Source organism: Trichechus manatus, unplaced genomic scaffold (genome assembly GCF_000243295.1).
Source record: "Trichechus manatus latirostris isolate Lorelei unplaced genomic scaffold, TriManLat1.0 scaffold00007, whole genome shotgun sequence".
Taxonomy (NCBI): domain Eukaryota; kingdom Metazoa; phylum Chordata; class Mammalia; order Sirenia; family Trichechidae; genus Trichechus; species Trichechus manatus.
In genome coordinates this window covers 20535612-20560577 of record NW_004443943.1, presented here as the reverse complement: position 1 = coordinate 20560577, position 24966 = coordinate 20535612, and the positions used below count along the sequence as shown (strand labels likewise).

General features: G+C 36.7%; 1 protein-coding gene across 5 annotated transcripts in view; it reads left to right on the top strand.

Annotated features, from left to right (window-relative positions):
- The first annotated feature begins 581 nt into the window (after positions 1-581).
- LOC101344438 (protein FRA10AC1) overlaps positions 582-24966 on the top strand; it is a 40449-nt gene continuing 16064 nt past the window's right edge. Inside the window, exons 1-12 of one of the 5 annotated variants that reach the window (XM_023740118.1) lie at positions 591-745; positions 926-995; positions 2995-3071; positions 4634-4729; positions 4858-4903; positions 12952-13028; positions 14080-14163; positions 14953-15037; positions 19073-19118; positions 21091-21204; positions 22371-22413; positions 24383-24501. In XM_023740118.1, the coding sequence (XP_023595886.1) occupies positions 2995-3071; positions 4634-4729; positions 4858-4903; positions 12952-13028; positions 14080-14163; positions 14953-15037; positions 19073-19118; positions 21091-21204; positions 22371-22413; positions 24383-24501 (787 nt within the window). In that variant the 5' untranslated portion in view covers positions 591-745; positions 926-995. Of the gene's footprint in view, positions 792-814; positions 996-2993; positions 3072-4633; positions 4730-4857; positions 4904-12951; positions 13029-14079; positions 14164-14952; positions 15038-19072; positions 19119-21090; positions 21205-22370; positions 22414-24382; positions 24502-24966 lie in introns of those variants that run through there. The other 4 variants (XM_023740114.1, XM_023740126.1, XM_023740120.1 and 1 more) reach the window with 4 other exon arrangements.

Genomic DNA, 24966 nt, shown 5'->3' with positions numbered 1-24966 from the left:
TTTTTCTTTTTTTTTTTTTAAGGATCTATTTTGGATCTCTTATGCGTGCCAGGTCCTTGGTCGGCAGACAATCTGCGACCCTGTGCAATTTTGCCTACTTCCTTTCATGGTGTTCTTCCTTTCCGCAAAAATTCTATTAGCTTCTCTGCCACAAGCAAGGCATTTGGAATGGTATCTTTTGTGTGGGTGGTTTAACGATGGAAAGTTATTTTTGTTGTAATTATGAGAACTGTTTTATCCGGTGTGGGGAAGAAGGCAGATCGGAGGCTGACATGCACCGCGAGGATGCTCTCAGGAGGCGTTACTAAGGTTACTAGAAAGCGGACAGCAGGTGCTATTCAGGCAGGGTTTATTCTAAAGCAAAATATATTTTCAAACGAGGGGTGTAGGATGATCTGCAGGGCAGTGCCACACAGTAGTAGGTGCTGGACGCCGCAGAAGGGAGAGCGAAGAGGTCCGGGAAAAAACCTGGCAGCAGCTTCGCGAAGGCAGGAAGCCTTTCTTCCTGTCCCGGCCCTGTTCTCCCGCCGCCCTTGTTTCCCGGGGCTGTTCTGGTTGTAACACAAGGCCGGCACGCCCTGGGACGATGCCCATTAGGTGAAGGACGCGTCCTAGCCGGACCGGAAGCGGCGCCCTGTCAGGACCCGTAGGGGAGGTGTGGAGTCCGCGGTAGCGGCGGCGTCTGCTGTGGCGAGACTGCGCGGCGTCTGCCACGGAGGTGGCTCTGCAGCGGCTCACTCAGGCGGTAGGTCGTCGCTGCAGCCGCGGGGAAAGAAGGAGGAAACGACGAGGTGGGGAGAACCTGGCATAGCAGGGAGGACGGGAAGGGCTGTGTGAGGAGGACCTTGGGTCTATTTGGGTACGGGAAGAAGTACCTCGAAACTTGCTAGTTGATTGTGATCTTTTTCTTTTTTTTAAATGACAGATTCTGGAGAGAGCCAGCGTCTCCCTTCTTGATTTTTTCTCGGCCTTTGACAGTTGATTCCTGGACTGAAGTGAGTGACAGCTTTTTAGTACAACCGCTGAGTTGAGATGGGTATGGGAATGATGAAGCCGCCAGAGAAAAAAAGAAATGGGAGAGGGAACAAGATGATGATGATAATAATTCTGATTTATAGGGCATTCTTCTAAAACCCTTTATATGTGGTAACACTTAATCTTTAGTCTTATGAGGTGGGTACTCTTATTAGCCTCATTTTATAGGTAAGGAAACAGGCTCAGAGAGGTTAAGGAACATGTTCAAAAAAGACAAATGTAGAGTGCATAGCCGGGATTTAAATTAGGATACGTCTCTAAGTTCCACACTGGTTGTCCCCCATCAAGATGGGAAAAAAGTGGGACAAGGAGTAAGAGTACATCTGTGGCTTGAGTAGATATGGTGAAAACACAGCTGGAGCAAGGAGTTGACTTGATAAGGGGCATGAGATCCAGGTGTGTCTGTAAGACAGTAACATGTCGGCAAGGTTAGGAACTGTGGCCTTCTAACCATCACCTCCAACCTTGGCTGGAGCCTTCTCTGTAGAATTCTCTTGGGCGGAGAAGAGGCATACACCCATACTCCGAACTTGGAAAGTAGTATCACAGAAAGATCACATAGAATTTAATGATTATTTGATGTAGCCACCTTATTTAACAGATGAAGCCCAGGAGGGTGAAGTGACTTATTCAAGGTAGCCAGAAATGTGTTCTGCCCTAGGTCCAATGCGCTACAAAGTAGGGAGGGAGTTCTTTCCTCTTTTTCACACTGTATTTACTATAGTGACTATTAAAGTTTTAAAAATTTGATATGTCATTTGATCTAGTCTGGTTCCTTCCAGCCATATGAATTAATGTTCGTGTATGGTGCAAAGCTATCATAGTTAATGGTGGAACCCTCATTGCCAAATGTGACTTTTTTATATTTTAATAGAATATTTTTGAGCTTTCAATCTATTTGACATCAAATGGTCAAATAATCCATCCATCTCTTGTTAATATTTGTCCCAAATTCAGTTTAATGCTCAACCAGAAAATTTTTCTGATATAATCCATGAATTTAAAAAAAAAAAAAGTGATAACTGAGGTCTTCCAACATTTCTAAGAATTTAAAAATGAACTGAAAAAAAAATTAAGCTGACTAGGCCAAAGGGCAAAGTAGTTTACCTTGAGGAAACTCAAGTTAAAGAGAAAAAGTAGAGATCTTTACATGTGTTGAAAAAAGATTTAAGAACAGGAAATTTTTCATCAGTTGATATGGTACAATTCTCAATGCCTAATTCTAATTGAATATAGCTACTCAAAATTTTGGTATATTCCATAGAGGCAGTTTGGACTAGTTGAAATCACAGACTTTAGAATCAAGTAGATCAGCCCAGCTGCTTATTTGCTTTGTAAAATTGACATTTAATTTGAATTGTTCTTTCTTTCTTTGTTCCTTTCTTTGTTGTGGGGGAGAGGGGAAGGGTGTGTGAAATTCACATAACAAAATTAACCATTTTAAAGTGAATTATTCAGTGGCTTATGGTGCACTCCATGTTGTGCAACCATTACCTCTATCTAGTTGTCCTTGGTTTCTTAATCTATAAAATGGAGATGATAGATCCTAATTTGCAGAATTAGAAGAATTGTTTGTAAAGTACTTAGCACAGTGTCTGAACAGAGTTGGTAATAAATACATAGCAACTGTTGTTACTGAGTCAAATAAAAGTGAACCATTGCTGAACTTTGTGTGCAGTCACATTGTAGCTTCTAAACCTGGTTTTCAATAGAAAGGTCAACGAGTAGCCTCCCTTGTTGATGTAGTGATAATTAAAGGCGAAAAATGATCAGTGTATGGATGCATTTGCTGAAGGGTAAGTCTTTTCTTTCAAAGTGAAAGCCCATGGACAGCAGTTTGCCCATGATGATCTTCTGAAACTGTTGTGGCTTTTTAAGATAACTTATTTTTGAATGATTCTATTTTCTGAACTGTTGTCAACTTAGATTCTAAGCCGCTGATTTTCTACTCCTTTCCAGATGCATGGTCATGGAGGCTATGACTCTGATTTTAGTGATGAGGAACAGTGTGGAGAATCCAGCAAAAGGAAAAAGAGGTAAATAATTGTTTATTGAGCTGTGTTTCAATTCTTTCTAGTTGGAGATGGGGTATAAATAATTATGAAAGTTTTTGGATTGTGTTTGCACGTGATGATAACTATGCTCTACTGAATGTATTTTTTTATTTCACTGAACTGTAATGAATTGACTAAAAATTTGAGAACAGTTGTGTGAAAAAATAAGAAAATAATGTTTATGCTGTAAAGGGGTTTATGGAAAGGGGAAGAAGGAAAGAAATTAAAGCTGTCAGATCTCTCTATTGCATATATTTCTTATTCAACCTCAAGGACTTTTTGTGAATGTCTTAGCTAAGAAGGGGCTTGATTGGTGGTCTGTTTGCCAGTACTTGACTTTAAAATAAGGTTAGTGTGGAGGATGGGATTATAATGCAGCACAGGTCTTATGGTTATGTAAATCAGAAGATTAAGTGGCCAAGGGAAAGAGCTCATGGAATGTTTTATTAAAGAAGGCACAAACAGCAAAGCAAAACAAAACGGGGTCCACAGATGAAGTCTGGGCCTTGTAAGGAGGCTACATCTTGGTGATGTTGCTGTGTTTAGGGGCATTGTTTTCAGTTGTCAGTGCTTAGAAATTTGGTTTTATTCATTAACTCAGTAGTGGTTAACTGCTTCATACTAACCAAACTTGTAGAAATTGGTTTATTATTTCACATCGAGAGGATGTATTAGATACACTGACTGGGACTAATCATTTTTGTCGGGTATTCAGTCTTCATGCATAATCAAAAGAATAGTCGTAATTATAATAAATTATATTTTATAGTGCTTTACAGTTTCTAGAAGGGAGCCCTGGTGGTGCAGTGGTTAAAGTGCTCAGCTGCTAACCGTAAGGTTGTTGATTTGAACCCACCAGCCGCTCCTCGGGAGAAAGATGTGGCAGTCTGCTTCTGTAAAGATTTACAGTCTTGGAAACCCTACTGGGCAGTTCTACTCTGTCCTATAGGGTTGCTGTGAGTTGGAATCGACTCAACAGCAATGGGTTTTTTTTTTTCCTTTTGGTTTATATTTTCCATTAAAAAATGTTACTTTGTAAGAATAGAACTTGAGCAAATCTAGTTGGGTAGTTTTTTCTGCACTAGGTTTATAGTTATCTAAATAACTAGGAGTGATCATCTATGATCTGTATCACCTATAATCAGCCCTTCTTTTTTCAAATTATCAATTAACAAAAGTTTCATTTTCCCTACTTTACAAACAGGGACATTGAGACACAAAGAGGTTAAGTAATTTGCCCAAGATTATGTAGGTAGTAAGGGGCAAAGCAAGCATTCGAACCCAGCAACCCAGATGGTCCGACACCAGAACCATGCTTTTGTTAGTTTCATCTTTTTCATTTTATAGCCATTACGTAAAATAGGGTATTAATTAAGCTATTTAAGAAGATGTAAAATTCTTATTAAAGATCAGTGAGTCTTATTTAAGCTAAGACTTGAATTCTTAAAAACACGTTCCAATTATGAAATTATAAAGAATCAGGGAACACTAATCCTTTGAAAAAAAATTAACTCTTTTAATAATTTTTCTTCTTAATAAACCAGAACAATTGAAGATGACTTACTGCTTAAAAAGCCTTTTCAGAAAGAAAAACATGGAAAAGTGGCACATAAACAAGTTGCAGCCGAATTGCTGGATAGGTATGGTACCTTAGTGTAAATTACATTCCTTGGTTTAAAATGTTGTGAACTCAGGGATTTGGGGATTTAATTTTATTAAATAGAATACAGACACTTAAATACGCTTAAAATAAAATTTGTTTTAACAGGGAAGAAGCAAGAAATAGAAGATTTCATCTCATAGCTATGGATGCTGTATCCTTTTTATATTTCTAGATTTTTAGAATGAGTAGACTATTTTCAGATACACTTTTTTGTTTTATAAAATCTTGTGAAGTCAAATAGACCTTTTATATCTTATTTTTAAAGATAAGTCTTTATTGATGTGGAATTTTGCCATTTATACTTCTGGGTACAATTCTCTTATTACATATAAGAAAGATTTAGAGACAAAAAGGTAATAAAACATACTGCTAGTGTTCTATCAATAGGCTTACAAAGTCCTTGAGCCTACAGATACTTTTTCAACCTGTTTTTGCCAAGCTCTCAACATTCTCTTTTCTACACTTATCTTTAGTCTCATTTTAACTCTTCCTGTCTTCCTACCTGATTCTTGGCTGTTTAAGGTTTTTGCAAAACTTGTATTTAAAATTAGATCTGTCTGTAGCCTGTTCCAGGCCTGCTGTGGTTTCACCTCTCGGGTATGTCTTTAGGCTATCTTTAAGCTGTGCCTGTTGTAGCCATGTCTTAGCTCAACTTTTAGATAGGATTCTTTTTTAGATAAGACATGAGTTAGCTTACGACACTGTTAGCACTGGCCATCCATTTTATTGTTGGAAATATTGAGAAGATAAGAGGCCAAGCAAGACCTGGGGTATTTCAGTTAGGTATATCCCTGCCTGTAGTCATCTGCTTCACTTTGTTATCATTCTTAATACTTTTCTTTAAGTTATAGCAGTACTCTTGTGCCATCAGTCTGTTTTTCTTGTTGTACCCAGTAGCTTAGCTTTCTCATGGATCTCATCTGCCACGTGTTCCTTTAGCATTTTGAAGTCTTAGTAAATCTGTACAGGATACATGGAGGATTAAGTTTTGGGAAAATTGAAGATATCTAAGGTGAATATATGATTTTAAAATGTTTCAGTTTTTAACTATGTTTAATACAGTGCTTTGAATATGTTTTGTTTGTAGCTTTTCGTACTGAAAAGTTGGATTGGCTATGTGTAAACAGTCTCTGACTTAAAAATGAATTTGTGATATACAGTAAATTCCAGTTTTATAAGTTCAAAAGTGTACAAAGCTAAATAGTATATTCTTTAGGGGTGCTTATGTGTGAACTACAAATGAAACAAGGGAATGAGAAATACAAAAGTTTTGATGGTGATTATCACTAGGATGGAGAGGGGGATGTAATTGGAAAGGGACATACATTTCTGAGTGGCAGGTACAAGGATGTTCATTTATTCTTTTTAAAACCATAATTGCATACGTTATAAATATTCTTTTGTCAGTATGGTACATTTTATATGTTAACAATTTTAGTAAAAACAGAAAATTTTACTTAAAAAGCAAACTTCCTGTCACTACCATTAAAAAAAGGATTGTGTTCTAAAGGTTCACTTGTTTAGTGTATTGCCAAGGAAACAAAAGTTAGATACACAGGAACCTATTAATAAAAGATAAAAGTTGACCCATTTTAATAATATTCTTGGATCTAATTACTAGCAGCTGGGAGTTTCAGGTATTAGGGAACCTCATGTGGCAGACATCAGGGTGGGACCTTTGTGGAAGGAGATCTGATAATGCCCCAGGTTACAAGAATCAAAGATACAGGAGTAGGCATAAGGAACAGACCCTCTGGGGTGGCAGTGGCTACTTCCACTTTTTTGTATAGGCTTTTTTTAAGTTAATGTCACCTGCAGAAAATATTCAACTCAAAGAGTCTGGGAAAATCCAAGGTAGAAGGGAATTGAGAGAGAGAATCTAATCTAACCTTCATTTTGTAGGTATGAAGCTAAGGCTGTAAGACAGGGCTTGGTAAACTACAGCCTGTGGACCAAATATGGCCTGCTGCCTATTTTTTCTTTTAATTAAGGTTTTTATTTTGAAATAACAGTAGATTCACATACTGTTGTAAGAAATAATACAAATAGGTCGCATGTACCCTTTACTCAGTTTCCCCCGATGGCAACACCTTATAAAACTCTAGTACAGTATCCCAACCAGAATATTAAATTGATACAGTCAGCATATAGAACATTTCTATCACTGCAGTGGATCCTCATGTTGCCTTTTTATAGCAATACCTGCTTTTCTCCTGCACCTATCCTCTCCCTGACAATCTCTTATCTCTTCTCCATTTTTATAATTTGTCATTACAAGAATGTTATATAAATGAAACCGTATGTATGTGGGCTTTTGGATTGGCTTTTTTTCTCTCAGCATAATTCTGTGAAGATTCATTGAGGTTTTTGGCATGTATCAGTAAACTCATTCCTTTTTATTGCTGGGTAGTACTGCATAGTATGGATGTACCACAGTTTAACTATTCACCTGTTGAAGGACATCTAGGTTGTTTCCAGTTTTGGGCTATTACAAATAAAGCTGCTATAAACATTGATATACAAGCTTTTTTTTCTTTTTCCCCCCTACCCAAGGACTGTTCTTTCATTTTTAATTTTTTCTTTTTATTGAACCTAAATGTTTTACAGAGCAAACTAATTTCTCATTAAACAATTAACATACATGTTGTTTTATGACATTGGTTGTCAACCCTATGACATGTCAATACTCTCCCCTTCTCGACCTTAGGTTCCCTATTACCATTACCAACTTACCTGTCCCCTCCTTCCTTCTCGTCCTTGCCCCGCGCTGGTGTGCCCAGTTAGTCTCGTTTTATTTTATGAGCCTGTTCGAATCTTTGGCTGAAGGGTAAACCTCAGGAGTGACTTCCTTACTGAGCTAAAAGAGTGTTCAGGGGCCATACTCTTGGCGTTTCTCCAGTCTTGGTCAGATCAGTAAGTCTGGTCTTTTTTTTTTTTTTTTTGAGTTAGAATTTTGTTCTGCATTTATCTGCAACTCTGTCTAGGACCCTCTGTTGTGATCCCTGTCAGAGCAGTTGGTGGTGGTAGCCAGGCACCATCTAGTTGTGCTGGGTTCAGTCGGGTGAATGCTGTTAGAATTTGTTTTGTGTATTTTTGAGCCCTGTCATTGAGTGCGTAGATATCTATTATGGTTATGTTTTCATGATGGATTGTCCCTTTAATCATTATATAATGCCCTTCTTTGTCCTTTGTGATAGATTTTGTTTTAAAGTCTGTTTATCTGAGATTAGTATTGCCACTCCTGCTCTTTTTTGATTGCTGTTTGCTTGTATATTTTTTTCCATCCTTTGATTTTTAATATATTTATGTCTTTGTTCTAACATGTGTCTCTTGTAGACAGCATATTGATGGGTCCTGTTTTTTTTGTCCATTCTGTCACACTCTGTCTCTTCATGGGCACGTTTAGGCCATTTATGTTCAGTGGAATTATTGAGAGGTGTGAGTTTATTGCTGCCGTTTTGTAGTGCTTTTTTTTTGTGGTGCTGATGTTTTCTATGTTCCTCCTACTCTCCTGTGCTGAATTCCTTTTGTTTGTGGGTTTGTTTGGTTTTTTTTTGATTTTTGTAGATTTTGTTTTTACTGAGACTTTGTTTTTTTTCTTTATTTTGATGAGGTTTGTTAACTTTCTTTGTGGTAACCTTGAATTTACCCCATCTTCCTAAGTTTAAACCAGTCTTTTATTACTTGGTATTGCCTTGACTTCCTCTCCATTTGAAGGTTCTATACCTACACCGTTTATTCCCTCTTTTATTATTCTGATGTTGTTGTCATTAACAGATTAACCTCTCTGGTTCCCTGTTGTAAATCTTTCAGTTTTGTTTTATCCTTGAGAGTTCGTTATCTAGGTTGGTATTTGGCTGATGCAGTCTTGCGTCGTAGATTCAGGCTGTTGTCTGATGTTGTTGATTCTCTAACTGAAGGACTGCCTTTAATAGTTCTCGTGAGTTTGGTTTGGTTGTTACATATTCCCTTAACTTCTGTTTATCTGGAAATGTCCTAATTCTGCCATCATATTTGAGTGAGAGTTTTGCAGGATATATTATTCTTGGTTGGCAAATTTTTTTCCTTCAAGGTTTTATATATGTCATCCCATTGCTTTCTTGCCTGCATGGTTTCTGCCAAGTAATCAGAGTTTAGACTTTTATGTGACTTTTCGTTTTTCTAGAGTTGCTCTCAGGATTGTTTCTTTGTCTTTGGTTTTAGAGTGTGATTATGCTATGTCTTGGTGATTTTCTTTTGGGGTCTATCCTATATGGGGTTCGTTGAGCTTCTTGAATGGTCAGCATTTTGTTTTTCATGATAATAGGGAAGTTTTGTGTCAGCAATTCTTGAGTGATCCTCTGTGTTTTCCATTTTCTCCCCTGTTCTGGAACTCCAATCCCATGCAAATTTTTGCTTTTGATTGTATCCCACATTGTTCTCAGGGTTTCTTCATTTTTCTTTGTTCTTTGCTCTGATTTTTCCTCAAACAAAGTGGTATCCAAGGATTTGTCTTCAATTTCGCTGATCCTGCCCTCCATTGTTTCAGACTTGCTCCTTAAACCTTCTATGATGCTGTCCATTTCTGAAATCTTGTTTATCTTTTGGATTTCTAATTTTTGTTTTTGTATGATTTTTAGTTGTGTGCTTATTTTGACATTTTGTTCCTGTATTATTTTCCTGAATTCTTCAATTGTTTTGTCTCTCTTTTCCATGATTCTGTCTGTATTTTCCATGATTTTGTCTATTTTTTCCTCATTTTTGTCTGCTTTTTCCATCATCTCTTGTATACTCTTGAACATTAAGAGCTTTGAATTCCCTATCAGGTAGTTCCAGTGCCTTTTCTTCTACCGGAAGGTCATCTGGTGTTTTATTTTGGACACCTACTAGAACCATCTTGTCCTTTTTTTTATGTTTTGATATTGTCTGCTGTCTCGGGATATTCAGTAATTATTTTCTTCATTTATTGGTTGTAGATCTGTTTGTTTCTTCCTACTTTTTTGTTTTATTTGGTTATGTCTGGACAGGTGGGCTGGACGTTCTTTGTTTGCTTGTCTATGGGCATGATACTTCTCACCACCTTGTCCAGTGGGCAGGGCCAGTCTCTCAGCTGTGGGAGAGGGGCAGGGATGGGTCATTTGTGGCACATACTGGGGCTGACAGGGCAGGGTCAGGGGGCAGTGCAGGGTGGGGTCTGGTGGTCCACACCTGTACTGCTCGGGGGTGTGGTGCTCAGCGCATGGTGCAGATAGGCAGGAGGGAATGGGAAGATGTGATGTGTGGAGCTAAGTGGTGTGAGGAAGAAGAAGAGAAACAGAAGCCAAAAAAACAAAACAGCAAAACAAAATGAAACAAAAAGGTGCTGTGGGAGCCTGCCATTGGAGTGGCGCAGACCCAGGGAAGCCATATGCTGGTGGCTTTCTAGCCAGGTGGTGTGGCACAGCCTATCAAGAAGAGGCAAAGTTGGCACATGCAGCTAGGTGGGTGGGAGAAAGGAAAGGAAGGAAGGGAGAGATAAATAAGAAACTGGGAGAAAAAAAGAGAAAAGGCACACGTGGCAAGGTGGTCGGGAGAAAGGAAAGGAAGGAACGTACAGAGAGACAAGAAACAAAGAAAAAAAAGATAACCCAGGAGAGCCCACCAGAAGTGGCTCCCCATCCAAGTGGCACTGCACAACCTGTCAAGAAGGAGCGGAGATGGCATACGATGCCAGGTGTTCGGAGGAGGGTAAGGAAGGAAGGTAGAGAGAGACAAGAAACTGAGAAAAGAGAAGAAAAAAGAAAACCCTGAGAGAGCCGACTGGTGTGGTGGCACAGACCAGGGAAGTGTTTCTCCAGCTAAGAGGTGCAGCACAGCCCATCAAGAAGGAGCAGAGATGGCACGCAGCACCAGGTGTTCAGGAGAAGGGAAAGGAAGGAAGGTAGAGAGAGACAAGAAACTAAGAAAAGAAAAAAAGCAAGAAAGAACAATGCCCCGAGGGAGCCCACTGGCGTGGTGGCACGGACCAGGGAAGTGGCTCCCCCACCCAGCGGTGCTGCACAGCCTGTCAAGAAGGAGTGGAGATGGCACATGGCACCAGGTGTTTGGGAGGACAGAAAGAAAGAAAGGTAGAGAGAGAGAAAAAAAGGAGAAAAAATCCCGAGGGAGCCCACCAGCTTGATGGTATGGTCCGGAGAAGTGGTTCCCCAGCTAAGTGGCACTGCTCAGCCAGGAGATGGCAGACAGCACCAGGTGTTTGTGAGAAAGGAAAGGAGGGAGGTGAGAGAAGAAACCAAAAGAAGCCAAAAAAGCAACAACAGTAACAAAAACATGGCACAAACAGAGCCGGCTGGTGGGGGCATGGCAAATCCAAGTGGCAAGGAGCCGGTGTCTCCCTGACCGAGGGACTGCGGCCTGCCAGAAAGTGATGGAGGTCACACAGGAGGAAGAAGGGTGGGGAGTGCGAAAGCATGTATCCCTGGTTACGGGGTGCTCTGTCTCCTGCTGGGAGCTCTGTGAAGCTGCCTTCCCATATCCCTGCCCTCCATTCTTGGTGGCTAAGGAGTCTGAGATGGCAGATCCATGCTGTGTTAGCTGATAGGGGTTCTCCACTCCAAAGCTCTCCTCGTTCTCTGTTTTCTATCAGTTTCTTATTCCGTTTGGTGCTTGGATGAGTTCTTTATCCCTTTATTTGATGCTTAGGGTTCCAGGATTGATGTTTGTATCTGTTTTACTTAGTTTTTCAGGTCTTTGCTGTGGAGGGACGGTGTAGTGCTTCTGTCTGTAGCACTGTGTTGGCTCTGCCTCCCCCGATGTACAATTTTTTATGTAAACGTAAGTTTTCATTTCTCTGATATAAATGCCTGCAAGTGCAATTGCTAAGTTGTATGGTAGTTGCCTGTTTAGTTTTTTAAGAAACTGAAACTTCCAGAGTGATTCTACCACTTTCCATTCCCACCAGCAATGTATGAGTGATCCAGTATCTCTGCATCCTTGCGAGTATTTGATGTTGGCCCTCTTTTTTATTTTAGCCATTCTGATAGCTGTCTAATGATCTCTCATTGTGGTTTTAATTTGCACTTCCCTGATGGTTAATGATGTTGAACATCTTTTCATGTCCTTATTTGCCATCTTTATGTCTTCTTTGGTGACATGTTTGTTCATGTCTTTTATGCGCTATTAATTGGACTTATACTGCTGAGTTTTGAGAGTTCTTTATCTAATATTGTAGATACTAGTCCTTTGTCAGATAGTATCTAGAACATTTTTCTTCCAGTCTGTAGTTTGTCTTTTCATCCTACGTGGATCTTTCACAGAGCAAAAGTTTCTAATTTTGATGAGGTCCAAATCATTGGTTTTTCCTTTTATGGATTGTGGTTTTGGTGTCAAGTCTAAGAACACTTTGCCTGGCTCTAATCTATATCCCAAAGATTCTCTCCTATATTTTTTTCTAAAAGTTTTATAGTTTTAACTTTTTGCATTAAAATCCATGATCCATTTTGAGTTAATTTTTGTATAAGGCATCAGACTTAGGTCAAGATTCCTTTTTATTCTTGCCTATGGATATCCGGTTACTCCAGCACTTTGTTGAAAAGTCTGTTTTTTTCTCCATTGAATTGCTTCTCATCTTTGACAAAAATCAGCATATTTGTGTGGCTCTATTTCAGGGTTCTCTGTTCTGTTCCATTGATTTATATTTGTATCCCCCTACAGTACTTTGTTGTTAGTTGCTGTCGAGTTGGCTTCAGCTCATGGCAACCTTATGTATAACAAAACAAAGCATTGCCCAGTCCTGTGCAATCTTCATGATCATTAGTGTGTTTGAGTCCACTGTTGTGACTATTGTGTCAGTCCATCTTATTGAGGGTTTCCCTCATTTTTGCTGACCCTCTGCTTTACCAAACATGATGTTCTTTTCTAGTGATTGGTCATTCCTGATGATGCATGCAAAGTAAAGTGAGCTGAAGTCTCACCATTTTCTCTTCTAAGGATTCTGGTTTTATTTCTTCTAAGACTGATTTGTTCATTCTGGCAGTGCACAGTATATAGAGTATTCTTTGCCAGTACCACAGTTTTTTTTTTTTTTTTTAATTGTATAAGCGTGTATAGAACATACTGGCATATTTTTAAAAATCCATCTGGACTCATACTATGCTTTTTTTTTTCCCCCGCACTCAGTAATATATCATAAACACAGCACAACTCCTGAGTATATAAAATCCTTAATTTTTTGCATTTCAGTATCAAAGGCATAAAAAGTTTGTAAATGATTATATTTTATACTATGGTGGCAAAAAAGAAGACTTCAGGCGTTTGGGGTAAGTATCATGACATTTACAAAGAATAGGAGGGGAGTATGGATGACTTTAATTAAAGGCCTACAGCTACTGTGTTTTCTGATTTGGCTACTCTCCTCTGCTTTCTGTTCTATTTTCCTTATTATATCCTAAGATAGAGATTCCCTTATCCACGGCCGCTAGCTAAGAAACCCATTTCTTTTGCCGCAGGTCCTCCTCAGGAGCCTCCTCACCTGTTGACCCTGGCAATAACAGGATATATGAGAAAGACTTAAGAGTTTGATTATGCAGTAAATTTTTTTTGTAAGGAATCTTGAGATATTGAACTTTTTAGAACTTAGTGTTTGCGATTTTTTTTTAAAAGATGGGGTATTGCAAGAAACCTCACTCTAGTGTTTTCTCACATGTGAAATTTTTTCCTGCATTTGAGGCTCTTCTGTCAGCACCTCTTGGTTTTGTGTGGGCTTTTCTCTGACTTAACAATTATGAGAGTTGGAAAGGCCCTGACGAACTTCAGTACCATCTCATTTACCTAAATGTATCTCTGTCGATTTAGCCTACATCCCTCAATGACCCCTTGCCCTGCCCTCAAAATGTTAGCATATTATCTTGAGAGATCATCCCCTTCAACTCTCTTCCTACCTTACTTCATATTCCCAGGAAGCTGTCATAAAATGAAGTTTGGAAATTTTTTTTTTTTTAAAAAGAGCTCGATAGAGTAGTGTTACTTTTGGTTAGATCCTAAAACTTATTTTTATTTGCATATCCTTATTCATTTAGTGTTTATTCAGCTTTCTCATCCTAGCATTGGTAACTTAGCACCATTTGTTGAATTGAAACCAGCACTAGAGACAGATGGATTCCTTATTCATTTGTCTTGCTTCTGTAGCAGCACTCTATAAAATGCCTTTTGAGAATACTGAAATAGTTTTATATATATGTACATCCTATAACAGTGTTTATTTTCCTGTATTATATTTTCACTGAGGTTTTCGAAAGTCTCACGGAACTGATTAACCTAAATTTGACTAATTTTATTTTTGTACTAAATTTAAATAATTTCATTTTCCAGAGAAAATGACAAAACAGATTTGGATGTTATACGAGAAAATCATAGATTCCTATGGAATGAGGAGGATGAAATGGACATGACTTGGTAATTTTAGCCATCAGAGGCATAATACATCCAATGTTTTAGTTCTGTCTCTGTGCTATTGAGTGTATTCTTACTTTGTCACTCATCTAGGGCATTCAGCCCCTTCATAGAAAATTTCTTTATTAAGGACATAAAACCATGCCTAGGAATATTGAACCTGGTTTGATTGTTTTGGTCATTTTTGGCAGTTTTAACTGACTCATTGCTTGACTTTGTCTTTAAATAATTTGTCACATTTTTTACAAGATTGTACAGTAAAACTTGTGAAAGTGGGAACCTCTGTAAGGTGGAAACTTGTCAGTGAAGGGAAACTCAAGTATTTTCCACTAAAATGAGCAATAGAAAAGTGGTAAGACTGCACCCCGTCGTAGGTGGAAAACTTGTGAGACCTGGAAAAACAAGGCAGTCCCGTCAAGTTCTGGCTGTCACAGGTTTCACTGTGTGTTGCCTTATAATATGCTACTGTATGCTTTTTAAATTTTTAAAATATTCTGAGGATAAATAATATCTGAGAATGATTTTTAAAAATTCAGATGTTACAAAGGATAAAAAACAGAGAATAATCATCTCTGACTGACAGTCTTCCAGTTTCTCTCCTTAGAGAACCACTATTAATAGAGAACCACTATTAATAGTTAATATCCAGATAGTCTATGTGCATGTAAGTAATAGGCTTCTTTTAAAATGTTAATATTTATATCATATGTGTTGTTTATTTGACATTGCTTCCAAGAAGCAAACTGTGATTGGATTTCTTAATGGGTAATATTTGTAATTTTATGGATCTAGGGAGAAGAGACTTGCAAAGAAATACTATGATAAATTATTCAAGGAATACTGCATAGCAGATCTCAGTAAATACAAAGAAAATAAGGTATGCCTTCAGAATATTGCTAGAAGGAGATTCTTATTTAAGGACAATATTAATTTTTATTATACTATCATATCCCACATTATTCTTTTAAAGATAATTCTAGTCTAAGTTTTCTTGCACCTGTGAAGTGTGATTTGGACCATTTAACCTCTGCAGCTAAGGAATTTAGAAAAGGGTCCCTTGGACAATGATGCTTTCTTGTGAGCTGAGGCATGAAAAGTCTAAAATTAAACACAAGTGGCTACTGGATCCTGTTTCATGCTGATTCTAGTCTAGCTCCTCTGTGATTATAATGAATAATTTGACATGGCATAATGATGTTTTTTATTCTTTTCACAGATGTTTGAAATTGATAGTTTTTTTTTTCAAACTAACATTTATAAAGAGGCAAATATACATCTTCTGTTATATGTCTAGTAAAGTTAACTTATCACTGGTAATTAGTAATGGTAGATTTCCTTTCTCTCATTATATCTTACTTTAGTTAATTAAAGTTTTTTATTCCTAGCTTCAGTTTTAGACTTGTAGCTGGAGAAGGTGACCCAGGAACAGACTTAGCTCATTTAGAAATAGGAGGAGAGGGAATGTTGCATAAATATGTATGTTATGGATAGTATATATTTATATTAAGAAAGACAGCCTATTTAAGAAGCTATGTTAGATTTATATATCATAAGGATTTCTTTTTTGTTAAAATAGTTAGATCTCACTAGCTAGAACCATGATTGGTTTAATAATTTTTTTCAGTAGTGTCTAATATGTGTGTTGCTTCACAATATCTTATAGCTAGTATAGTGTCCATTTTGTATCTAATGTTTAAAAACCTACGGACTATACCTCAGTGTAAAGAAAACAAAAATCCTCACAACTGAACTGATAAGCAACATCATGCTACATGGAGACAACATTGAAATTGTCAAGTTGTCATTTTACTTGGATCCACAATCAATGCCCATGGAAGCAGCAGTCAGGAAACCAAGTGATGTGTTGTATTGGGCAAATCTGCTGCAAAAGATCTCTTTAAAGTGTTAAAAAGTAAAGATGTTGCCCTGAGGACTAAGGTGTGCCTGACCCAAGCCATGATATTTTCAATTGCCTCATATACATTCGAAAGCTGGACAATCAATAAGGAAAACCGAAGAATAATTGATGCCTTTGAATTATGGTTTTGACAAAGAATACTGACTATACTATGGACTGCCAGAAAAATGAACAAGTCTGTCCTGGAAGAAGTACAGCCAGAATGCTCCTTAGAAACAAGGATGGTTAGACTTCATCCATACTTTGGACACGTTATCAGGAGGGACCATTCCCTGGAGAAGGACATCATGCTTGGTAAAGTAGAGGGTCAGCAAAATTGAGAAAGACCCTCAAGGAGATGGATTGACACAGTGGCTGCAACAATGGACTCAAACATAACAACAGTTACAAGGATGGCGCAGGATCCAGTAGTCTGTTGTACACAGGGTCGTTATGAGTTGGAACCAACTTCACGGCGCCTAAAAACAACAATTTATTTTTAATTAACCAGTTCCTAGCTCAGTGCCTAATATATATGGTAGATACTTCAGGGTTTTTTTTTTTTTTTTTTTAATTGTCTCATTTTACTTTTTAAATTTTTTTCTTTTTATTGTACTTTGGATGGTTTACAGAACAAACTAGCTTCTCATTATAAACAGTTGGTACGCATATTGTTTTATGACATTGGTTAACAACCCCATGACATGTCAACCCTCTCCCTTCTCAACTTTGGGTTCTCTATTAACCAGCCAGCCTTCCTGTCTCCTTCTGCCTTTTAGTCCTTGCCCCTGGGCTGATGTGCCCCTTTAGTCTCATTTTGTTTTATGGGCCTGTCTAATGTTTCAATGAAGGGTGAACCTCAGGAGTGACTTCATTACTGAGCTAAAAGGGAGTCCAGGGGCCATACCCTCGGGGTTTCTTCAGTCTCTGTGAGGCCAGTAAGTCTGGCCTTCTTTTGTGAGTTAGAATTTTCTTCTACATTTTTATCCAGCTCTGTCTGGGACCCTCTATTGTGATCCCTGTCAGAGGAGTCAGTGATAGTAGCCAGGCACCATCTAGTTGTACTGGACTCAGTCTGGTGGAGGCCATGGTGGTTGTGGTCCATTAGTCCTTTGGACTAATCTTTCTATACTTAGGGCATTTTTATGGAATTTCTGCCTTTGCTCCACACTCCCATTCCTTTTTAGGCTTCCTTTTCCCTTTCAACATTTAGAACTTAGTTGGGTCATTGTATCAGTTAGGATTAGATTTAGAAGTAAGGAACAGAGAACACTCCCAGATAGTACTGACTTGTAAAGGAGCTATAAGTTTATTGTTCTTCTATATGTCAGTCCAAGTATATGGTCATAGAACCTTGTGTCGTCTGGAAGTATGGATCCTTCTCTTTTATTGCTTATATGTGTAACGCCTTTGTGATAGAGGGTAGAGTGAGAAGAGAAGGAGACTTAGCACCAAGCCCTAGGTAATTCTAGTGTTTAAAGGTTTAATATTTTTAATCTGACTTTTCAGCAGGAAAAACTTATTTCAGTAAAGAATATAAGTACATACTGAGGCAAAGCTTCTACAGGATCTTCAACTAGTAGAATATATTTTAGTTGTTTTTTTACATTTTTTATTCCCCCCCCACCCATAAGATTATAACCTTGATGACAGACAGTATTTTGTAAAATTGTTACCGTTTTCAGAGCTCTTTATTTTTTTTGTGTAGATCCATGTTTATTTATTTTTTATTGTGCTTTAGATGAAGGTTTACAGAGCATGTTAGTTTCACATTAAACAATTATTATGCATATTGTTTTGTGACATTGGTTGCCAACACCACAACGTGTCAACACTCTCCCCTTCTCAACCTTGGGTTCCCGTTATCAGCCTTTCTGTTCCCTCCTGCCTTCTCATCCTTGCCCCTGGGTTGGTGTGCCCATTTAGTCTCATTTTGTTTTATGGGCCTGTCTAATCTTTGCTGAAGGTGAACCTCAGGAGTGACTTTAGTACTGAGTTACAAGGGTATCCGGGGGCCATTCTCTTGGGGTTTCTGCAGTCTCTATCAGACCAGTAAGTCTGGTCTTTTTTTGTGAGTTAGAATTTTGTTCTGCATTTATCTCCAGCTCTGTCTGGGACCCTTTATCGTGATCCCTGTCAGAGCAGTCAGTGGTGGTAGCTGGCCACCATCTATTCATGATGCTGGACTCAGTCTGGTGGAGGCTGTGGTAGTCGTGGTCCATTAGTCCTTGACAGACTCATTTTAATAATCACTTTTTAATCCTTAGCAGAATGCCAAGACAAATAAGTAATAATTATTTGTTCAATAGAGTAATGAATGGAAGAAAAAGTTTGAAAACTATTGCTGTGTACATCTGACTGTGCTTCAATAGACATTCCAACATATTTCAGATGGCAGGTAATCCCTGCTACATATATAGGATTAAAAAATAGAATTAAACTGAGTTATTTTGCATTTCTTTTTTTCCTAGACTTGGAGGATTTTATTTTTGTTAGGTTTTATAGACTATCTTCAGCCCTCATTTGTATTTAAATACAGAATTGCCTCATTCAAGTAATAGACGATATAAGTAATAACCGAAGTTAACAACTTTTACTGTGTGTCAGTCATTGAACACTTCATCTGAATTACCAATCTTAATACAACAACCTGTGATGTAGGTTCTGTTAGAGAAGTTAAGTAACTATTTTTTTTTTTTGGTCGGGATCATAGATCAGGGTATCTGTTATTTATTAACTTAGGTATCTTGCAGCCTGGCATCTATAACTTTTAAGGTAGTTTGAAGGTGAAAAAGATAGTTCCTTAACAGATATATTGGTTATTGTTCAAACTTCTTTTCAAGTACCTAGAATCCTATAAGAGGAGAAAAAGCTATCATGATGGGAATTAAGTTTACTTTTTAGGTTGGTAAGTGGCATTATGTCAATCATTGATTCCAAGTTTAGATTTATATATAATTTTAAATGTAATGTTTAAATTTATTTTGGCACACAATGTAATTTTTTTCTCATCAGTTTGGATTTAGGTGGAGAGTAGAAAAAGAAGTAATTTCAGGAAAAGGTAATTTTTTATTTATTTTTTTTACTTTTTAACAGGATACAGGTTATTTTGTTATATTAGTGAGTTGAAATAATTGGGTAAGATGATTCCTAATTTATACAATGAATGATTATCTACCAAAGTAAGTTAGAGTGTATTTGTGATATATTACCAAGCTCAGAATATAATGGTTTAATGATTTTTACAGAATTTTTGCTTTCAGAACATTCAGTTGAGAATGTGTGGAAAATGTCTGAAGGGTAAAAGATGTGATAGCAAGGAAACTATCAAAGGATGAATGTTTGATTCTTTTCCTTTTTTATTTTTGGAATCATGAGTTGGACATCTCTAACGATAAAAATGAGTTTTTAAAACCATCGTTATAGATTTTTATATATTTGATGTCTTTCAGTCCGTTGCTGTCATTATTCTTTTAATGTTCAAATTTTCCTGTAATTTCAAATGGAATCCTCTTCAGGGTGACTGCTGTTCTTTTGACATGATCTTAATAGATTTTGATAATGTCCTTACTTTATGGCACAACTACATGAGCTAGGATTAGCCGGTAACATTTTCTGCCATTGAATTAGTTATTTTTCTGAGGAGCCTTTAGTGAAAAATGGTAAATAGTGGACACAATCTCGGTATTAGGGATGCTCATTGCTATTGGGTTGTTACTGTTTCTCTGACTTTTCAGTGAACAGAGCTTGGAGATACATATTTTTAGATGGAGAAAAATAAGAGTTTATACTGATATATCCGGTCTAAATTGAGAAGACATGGTTTATACTTAATTTTTTAATTTTATTTTATACTTGTGCTTTTCTTATCCTGAAAATCTTGGTAACCGGTGCCACAAAAATAATTATTTGTTTCCTTTAATTTGCAATAAACATATAGTAGTATTGTTGGTATATTATTTTGAAGCTAACAATAAGACTACTAAGTTCAATTTAAGATTTCTTTGCAGTTTTTTTCCCCCTTAGACTATATTGCACTAGGGCTATACAGTCAGTGTGCTTTATTTTAAAATTGCTAGAAATAATTATTTCTTTGGCTATGCCACCAGCTGAACGTATAGTTAGGCTTACTTTAATATCTGGAATGATTTATATGAGAGGACTCTTCCCTGAAGATTTGGTGAAATTTGCCTGTAAAACCACCTGGGCCTAGTGCTTTTTTGTTTTGATAATTTTTCACTTTTCTATGAAAGGGATTTACTGGCTTCAGATTTGCTCCTATTGGATATTATTTAAGGATATAAATTCTTATTTTGAATGTACATAGAAAAATTTGATCTTGTTTTCTTCTATCAAAGTAAATAATTGGTAATTTCTTAATTTTTTTTTTCTCTTGGATCATCTGTGTTAGTCCTTTTCGTAGAAGGTTATAATATATAATGGACATGGTAGTGTGTTATTTTAGTGTCAAGTGATTCTAAAATTTAGAGTGTCAGGTTTGATTACTTACTATATTTTTATGTCAAAGTGCTACAATTTTAAAATGTGTTTTAGTTGATCATTTATGCTAGTACTTAAAATAGGTGCCATTATGTTATTAGTACTTAAATATATCAATTTTAGTATTAAGTATTGAAAAGGATTCACTCAGGCTTAAGTGCATGTACTTTGGAAAATGCATTTATTCTTTCAGTGTGTTAGTGAGTACACTGTTTAGTACTCACATCTTTCAAAGTGAAGATTCCCTCACAGGGAATCACTAAAACTCTGTCTCTAAATATAAATGAGCAATCTATCAAACAAGAATTGCTGTGACTGATTTTATTTTTAAACACTTCAGCTCTTCGATTTAATACTCATATACACTTTTGTTGAGCGTCCTGTAATTATTGTGGTCAGTACTGTTTTTCACTGCTGACTTTATAAAGTTAAGAATTTGTGTATTTTGAGAGTAAAATTTAAAGACAATTCCAGATTATACAGATAAATATTGTCACCGACTATCATAGCTAATATTCCTTCCTTTTTTGCAGGTCAGTTTTTCTGTGGAAATAAATGTTGTGATGTAAAAGAAGGCTTAAAGAGTTGGGAAGTTAATTTTGGTTATATTGAGCATGGTGAAAAGAGAAATGCACTTGTTAAATTAAGTAAGTTGATGTTAGGTAGGATATGATTAATATGTCCAAAGTTTAACTTACCATTTAGAATTAAAAATATACAGACTATTTAAAATTTATTTCAGAATTCTAGGGTATCTTCCTGGAAGTTGCTCTTTTCTTCAGAGCTTCTCAAAGTCTCAAAAATTTTTCAGTGTAAAATTTTTATATTCTTAGCATTATGGTGACATTTAGGTGAAACAATTCTAATGCCAAGTGTAAACTGTTGATTTGTAGAGCAAATATCTCTTCCCATTAACCTAAGAATGTCATCAGATTACATGGTTAAGATGCAAAGTATCAAAAAGCCATGTAAAATCTCAGATTGATCGATGACTTAGCCATATTGTTGTGGTATGGATAATAAGTAAATGCACTCTTTTTAACAGTGTCCATAAAAAATTTTAGGAGGGCATAATTGTTCTTATTATCAGTCTCAGAAACTTAGGGATAAGCCCCAGAATACAGCAGTTTCCCTTAATATGAATATTTTAGAATCTGTCATTCCTTTTTTTTTTCTTTTCATTTTTAGCTAGTATTGACTTAGATAGTCCTCTGCTCCTCCCGCCACATCATGTTAATGATGGATGGACTTGGGTCCTAAGTGTATGTGCCCTCAGAGTTTTCTGCCTACTCTAGCTAGAAGTCAAGAATTTCCCCACACGCAACTTACTGCTCACCAATACAGACTGATTTCTGAGTTCCTCCTGGAAATGCTCACAAGGAAAATGTGAACTGAGATTAAGGCACAAGAAAAGGCCATTAATTGTGAGACTATTTGAAAAGCTCTTTTCCATTTGAAGGTTTATAGAGTACTGCAGAGGAAATGACTCTTCCCACATTATTATTGTTAGATACTTTTGATGTGAAGCACAAGTTAATACTAGCTATGGAACACAGTTTGTTTTTAGCATAAATTGACAGCCCACTTTTCTAATGTAATGTTTTGAATCATTTCAGTTCCTCAAGGATTCTAATATTTTTATAATATATGTAAATGTATTTTTGAGGTGGAGAGATCAGATTGTTTTCTTCAGATTATTTGCTTCCTCTCTTATAGTAAACGAATGTAAGGAAAAGGAGAATTTATTATATTAAGAGTAGCAGTGTAGTTATTCAAATTCAGCAACTCAGTGCCGTCTTCTTTTTTTTTGAAGGGTTATGCCAAGAATGTTCCTGTAAATTAAATTTTCACCACAGGTAATATTGTCTTTTAAAATATCATTCTTAATGTGTAGTAGTCTTGGTCGTAGTCATTTACTTACTCTGAGTGTCTAAATGTAGCCTTAGGTGGTTGATGTTGAATTGTTGGTTATAGAGAATAGCAGACATTACTGTATGAGTGCATAAACTAGGGAACAGGAAGTTCACCATGCCCTATGCTAGTCAGGCAGTTTTAAATGTGAAGGCCTATGCAGGGTTTGGAGCCAATGTTCAGACATGAAGATAGAAACTATGTTGTAAAGCAGATCTTCATAAAGTAGTTCTTCTGTCTCATTTAAACAATACTTCAATTGGAGTTTATCATTCTTCCAAAGAATTAGACATATGAATTGGAATCTACTAGATGGCAACGGGTTTGGGTTTTTTTTGTTTTTTGACATTCATTCCAAATGTTAAAATCAGGCTCCTAGTGAATGAGCTTGAATATATCTGCCCTATTGAGTGTGAGGGGGTACCATTGTCCTGCAGTGTGCAATATAAGATGATAAGATCATGGAATTTTGAAATTGTACAGACCTGGGTATTACTCTCAGCTACTCTACTTACTAGACTTCTTGGGCAAACTCCTTAACTTTGTAAGACTGAATTTTAACATCTGTAAAAATGAGGATTCTGAAATTATTGTGAGGATTAAATGAAAGTATGTAAATAAAAATTAGTGGATTACCCAGCATTGAAAATGTTTAGATAAAGTCTTTGTAACCTGTCATGGTTGTGTTGTTGTGGTGGTCAGGTTACATGTCCTGAATAACAGTTGAAAGTCTGATAGTGAGATTCTGTGATTTTATAAAATGTATATATAAGCGTACTAATTTTTACAAGCAGCTTTATTATAAATTTACTTTAGTAGCCTAGGTTTTAAATATTAATAATATTTAATTCTTAAAATTAGCAGGATATTTTAGATTATTTGAATAACCTAAACCATTATTTCTCCTCTCTAGCAGTGACACTTAAAGAAATCTGATTTTTTTTTACCTTTATTTCAAAATTGAAATGATTCTTATGGAAGAGGCAAAAAGTGGTTACTACCTTCAATAGTATTGTAGCATCTGTCACTAACCAAAAAAAAAAAAAAACCTATTGCCATCAAGTCATTTCCAGCTCATAGCGACCCTACAGGGCAGAGTAGAACTGCCCCATAAGGTTTCCACGTAGCAGCTGGTGGATTCAGACTGCCAGCCGTTTGGTTAGCAGCCGTAGTTCACCATAGCTCTTAACCACTGTGCCCCCTTAATTTGGAAGGTCTGATAAACAAGTTTCTTGAAAGTAATCCTCTTGTTTGTATCTTTATCATCCTTCGCAGTCCCAATTTCAGCATTATCGCCTTTTCCTAGTTACTATTTCTTTTCTTAACCAATTAAAAAGAATTACTTGTCCACCATGGTACTGACAACTTTGAAAACCTGGCCCAGATGTGATAAAGCTATAATACTAAGAGGATAAATGGTCTAAAGTAGACATACGAGTTAACAATCCCCTTCTACCCTCATTCCTTATACTTTCACTACATTTCTTCTAAGAGAAGAATTTTCTATTTACTGGTGGTTTAGAGCTGTTACAGCAGCTTCTTCACGTTTTGTGTGCTTTTTCAAAGTATAGGTCGATGTGAATTTTGTGGAGGGAAATGAGATTGGTTTTTATAATTTTCTGTTGAATGACTACATGACAATATAAAAAGGACATGAGTAAAACTATATTTTAGGTTGTATACAGAACTTATAAAAAATAATTCTTTATCTCAGCATGTTCAGGCTTCATTATCCTACAAGAATTATCTTAATTAATATGTTAACCTAAAATATTTGTAGACCCCTTTACGGGTTTCTTATTATATAAATTACATTTTAAAACAGGTACTTTTACTGATTTTCTTTTTTTCTCATTGGTTTTTATTGTTTGTAAAAGTCAGTTCAAAAATTTATTTTATATTGTTTACATAAAGGAAAAAAGAAGTCAAGTTAAAAAACAGAAAGGATAAAACCAAAAAAGATTGTGAAGAGTCATCCCATAAAAAATCCAGATTATCTTCTGAAAAAGAAACCTCCAAAAAAAAGGACAAAGGTAAATAGAAGATATAATATCTACTCACATTTATGAACATTAAGTGTAATCTGACATACGTCTCCAATGTAGAATGTAATTGGTGTATTTAAAATTTTGTTTTAGAGTAGTTGAAACTGGTTGAAAATTTAGATATGAATTTACAGTGGCTTACTGGAATTGTATGGAGCCCCTGGGTGGCACAAGCGGTTAAGTGCTACTAGCCAAAAGGTTGATGGTTGGAACCAGAGAAGCCTTGGAACAAGATAGGCCTGGCGATCTGCTTCCGAGAGATCACAGCCACGAACACCCTATGGAGCAGTTCTACTCTGCACACATGGGGTTGCCATGAGTCGGAATTTACTCTCCAGCAACTAACAACAACAACAACAGGAGCTGTAAGACAAAGTTGGCTTTGATAAATTTTTGACAGGTGGCTTTGTCACTTACAGACTTGTGGCCTTGGGCAAGTCACTGAACTTCCTG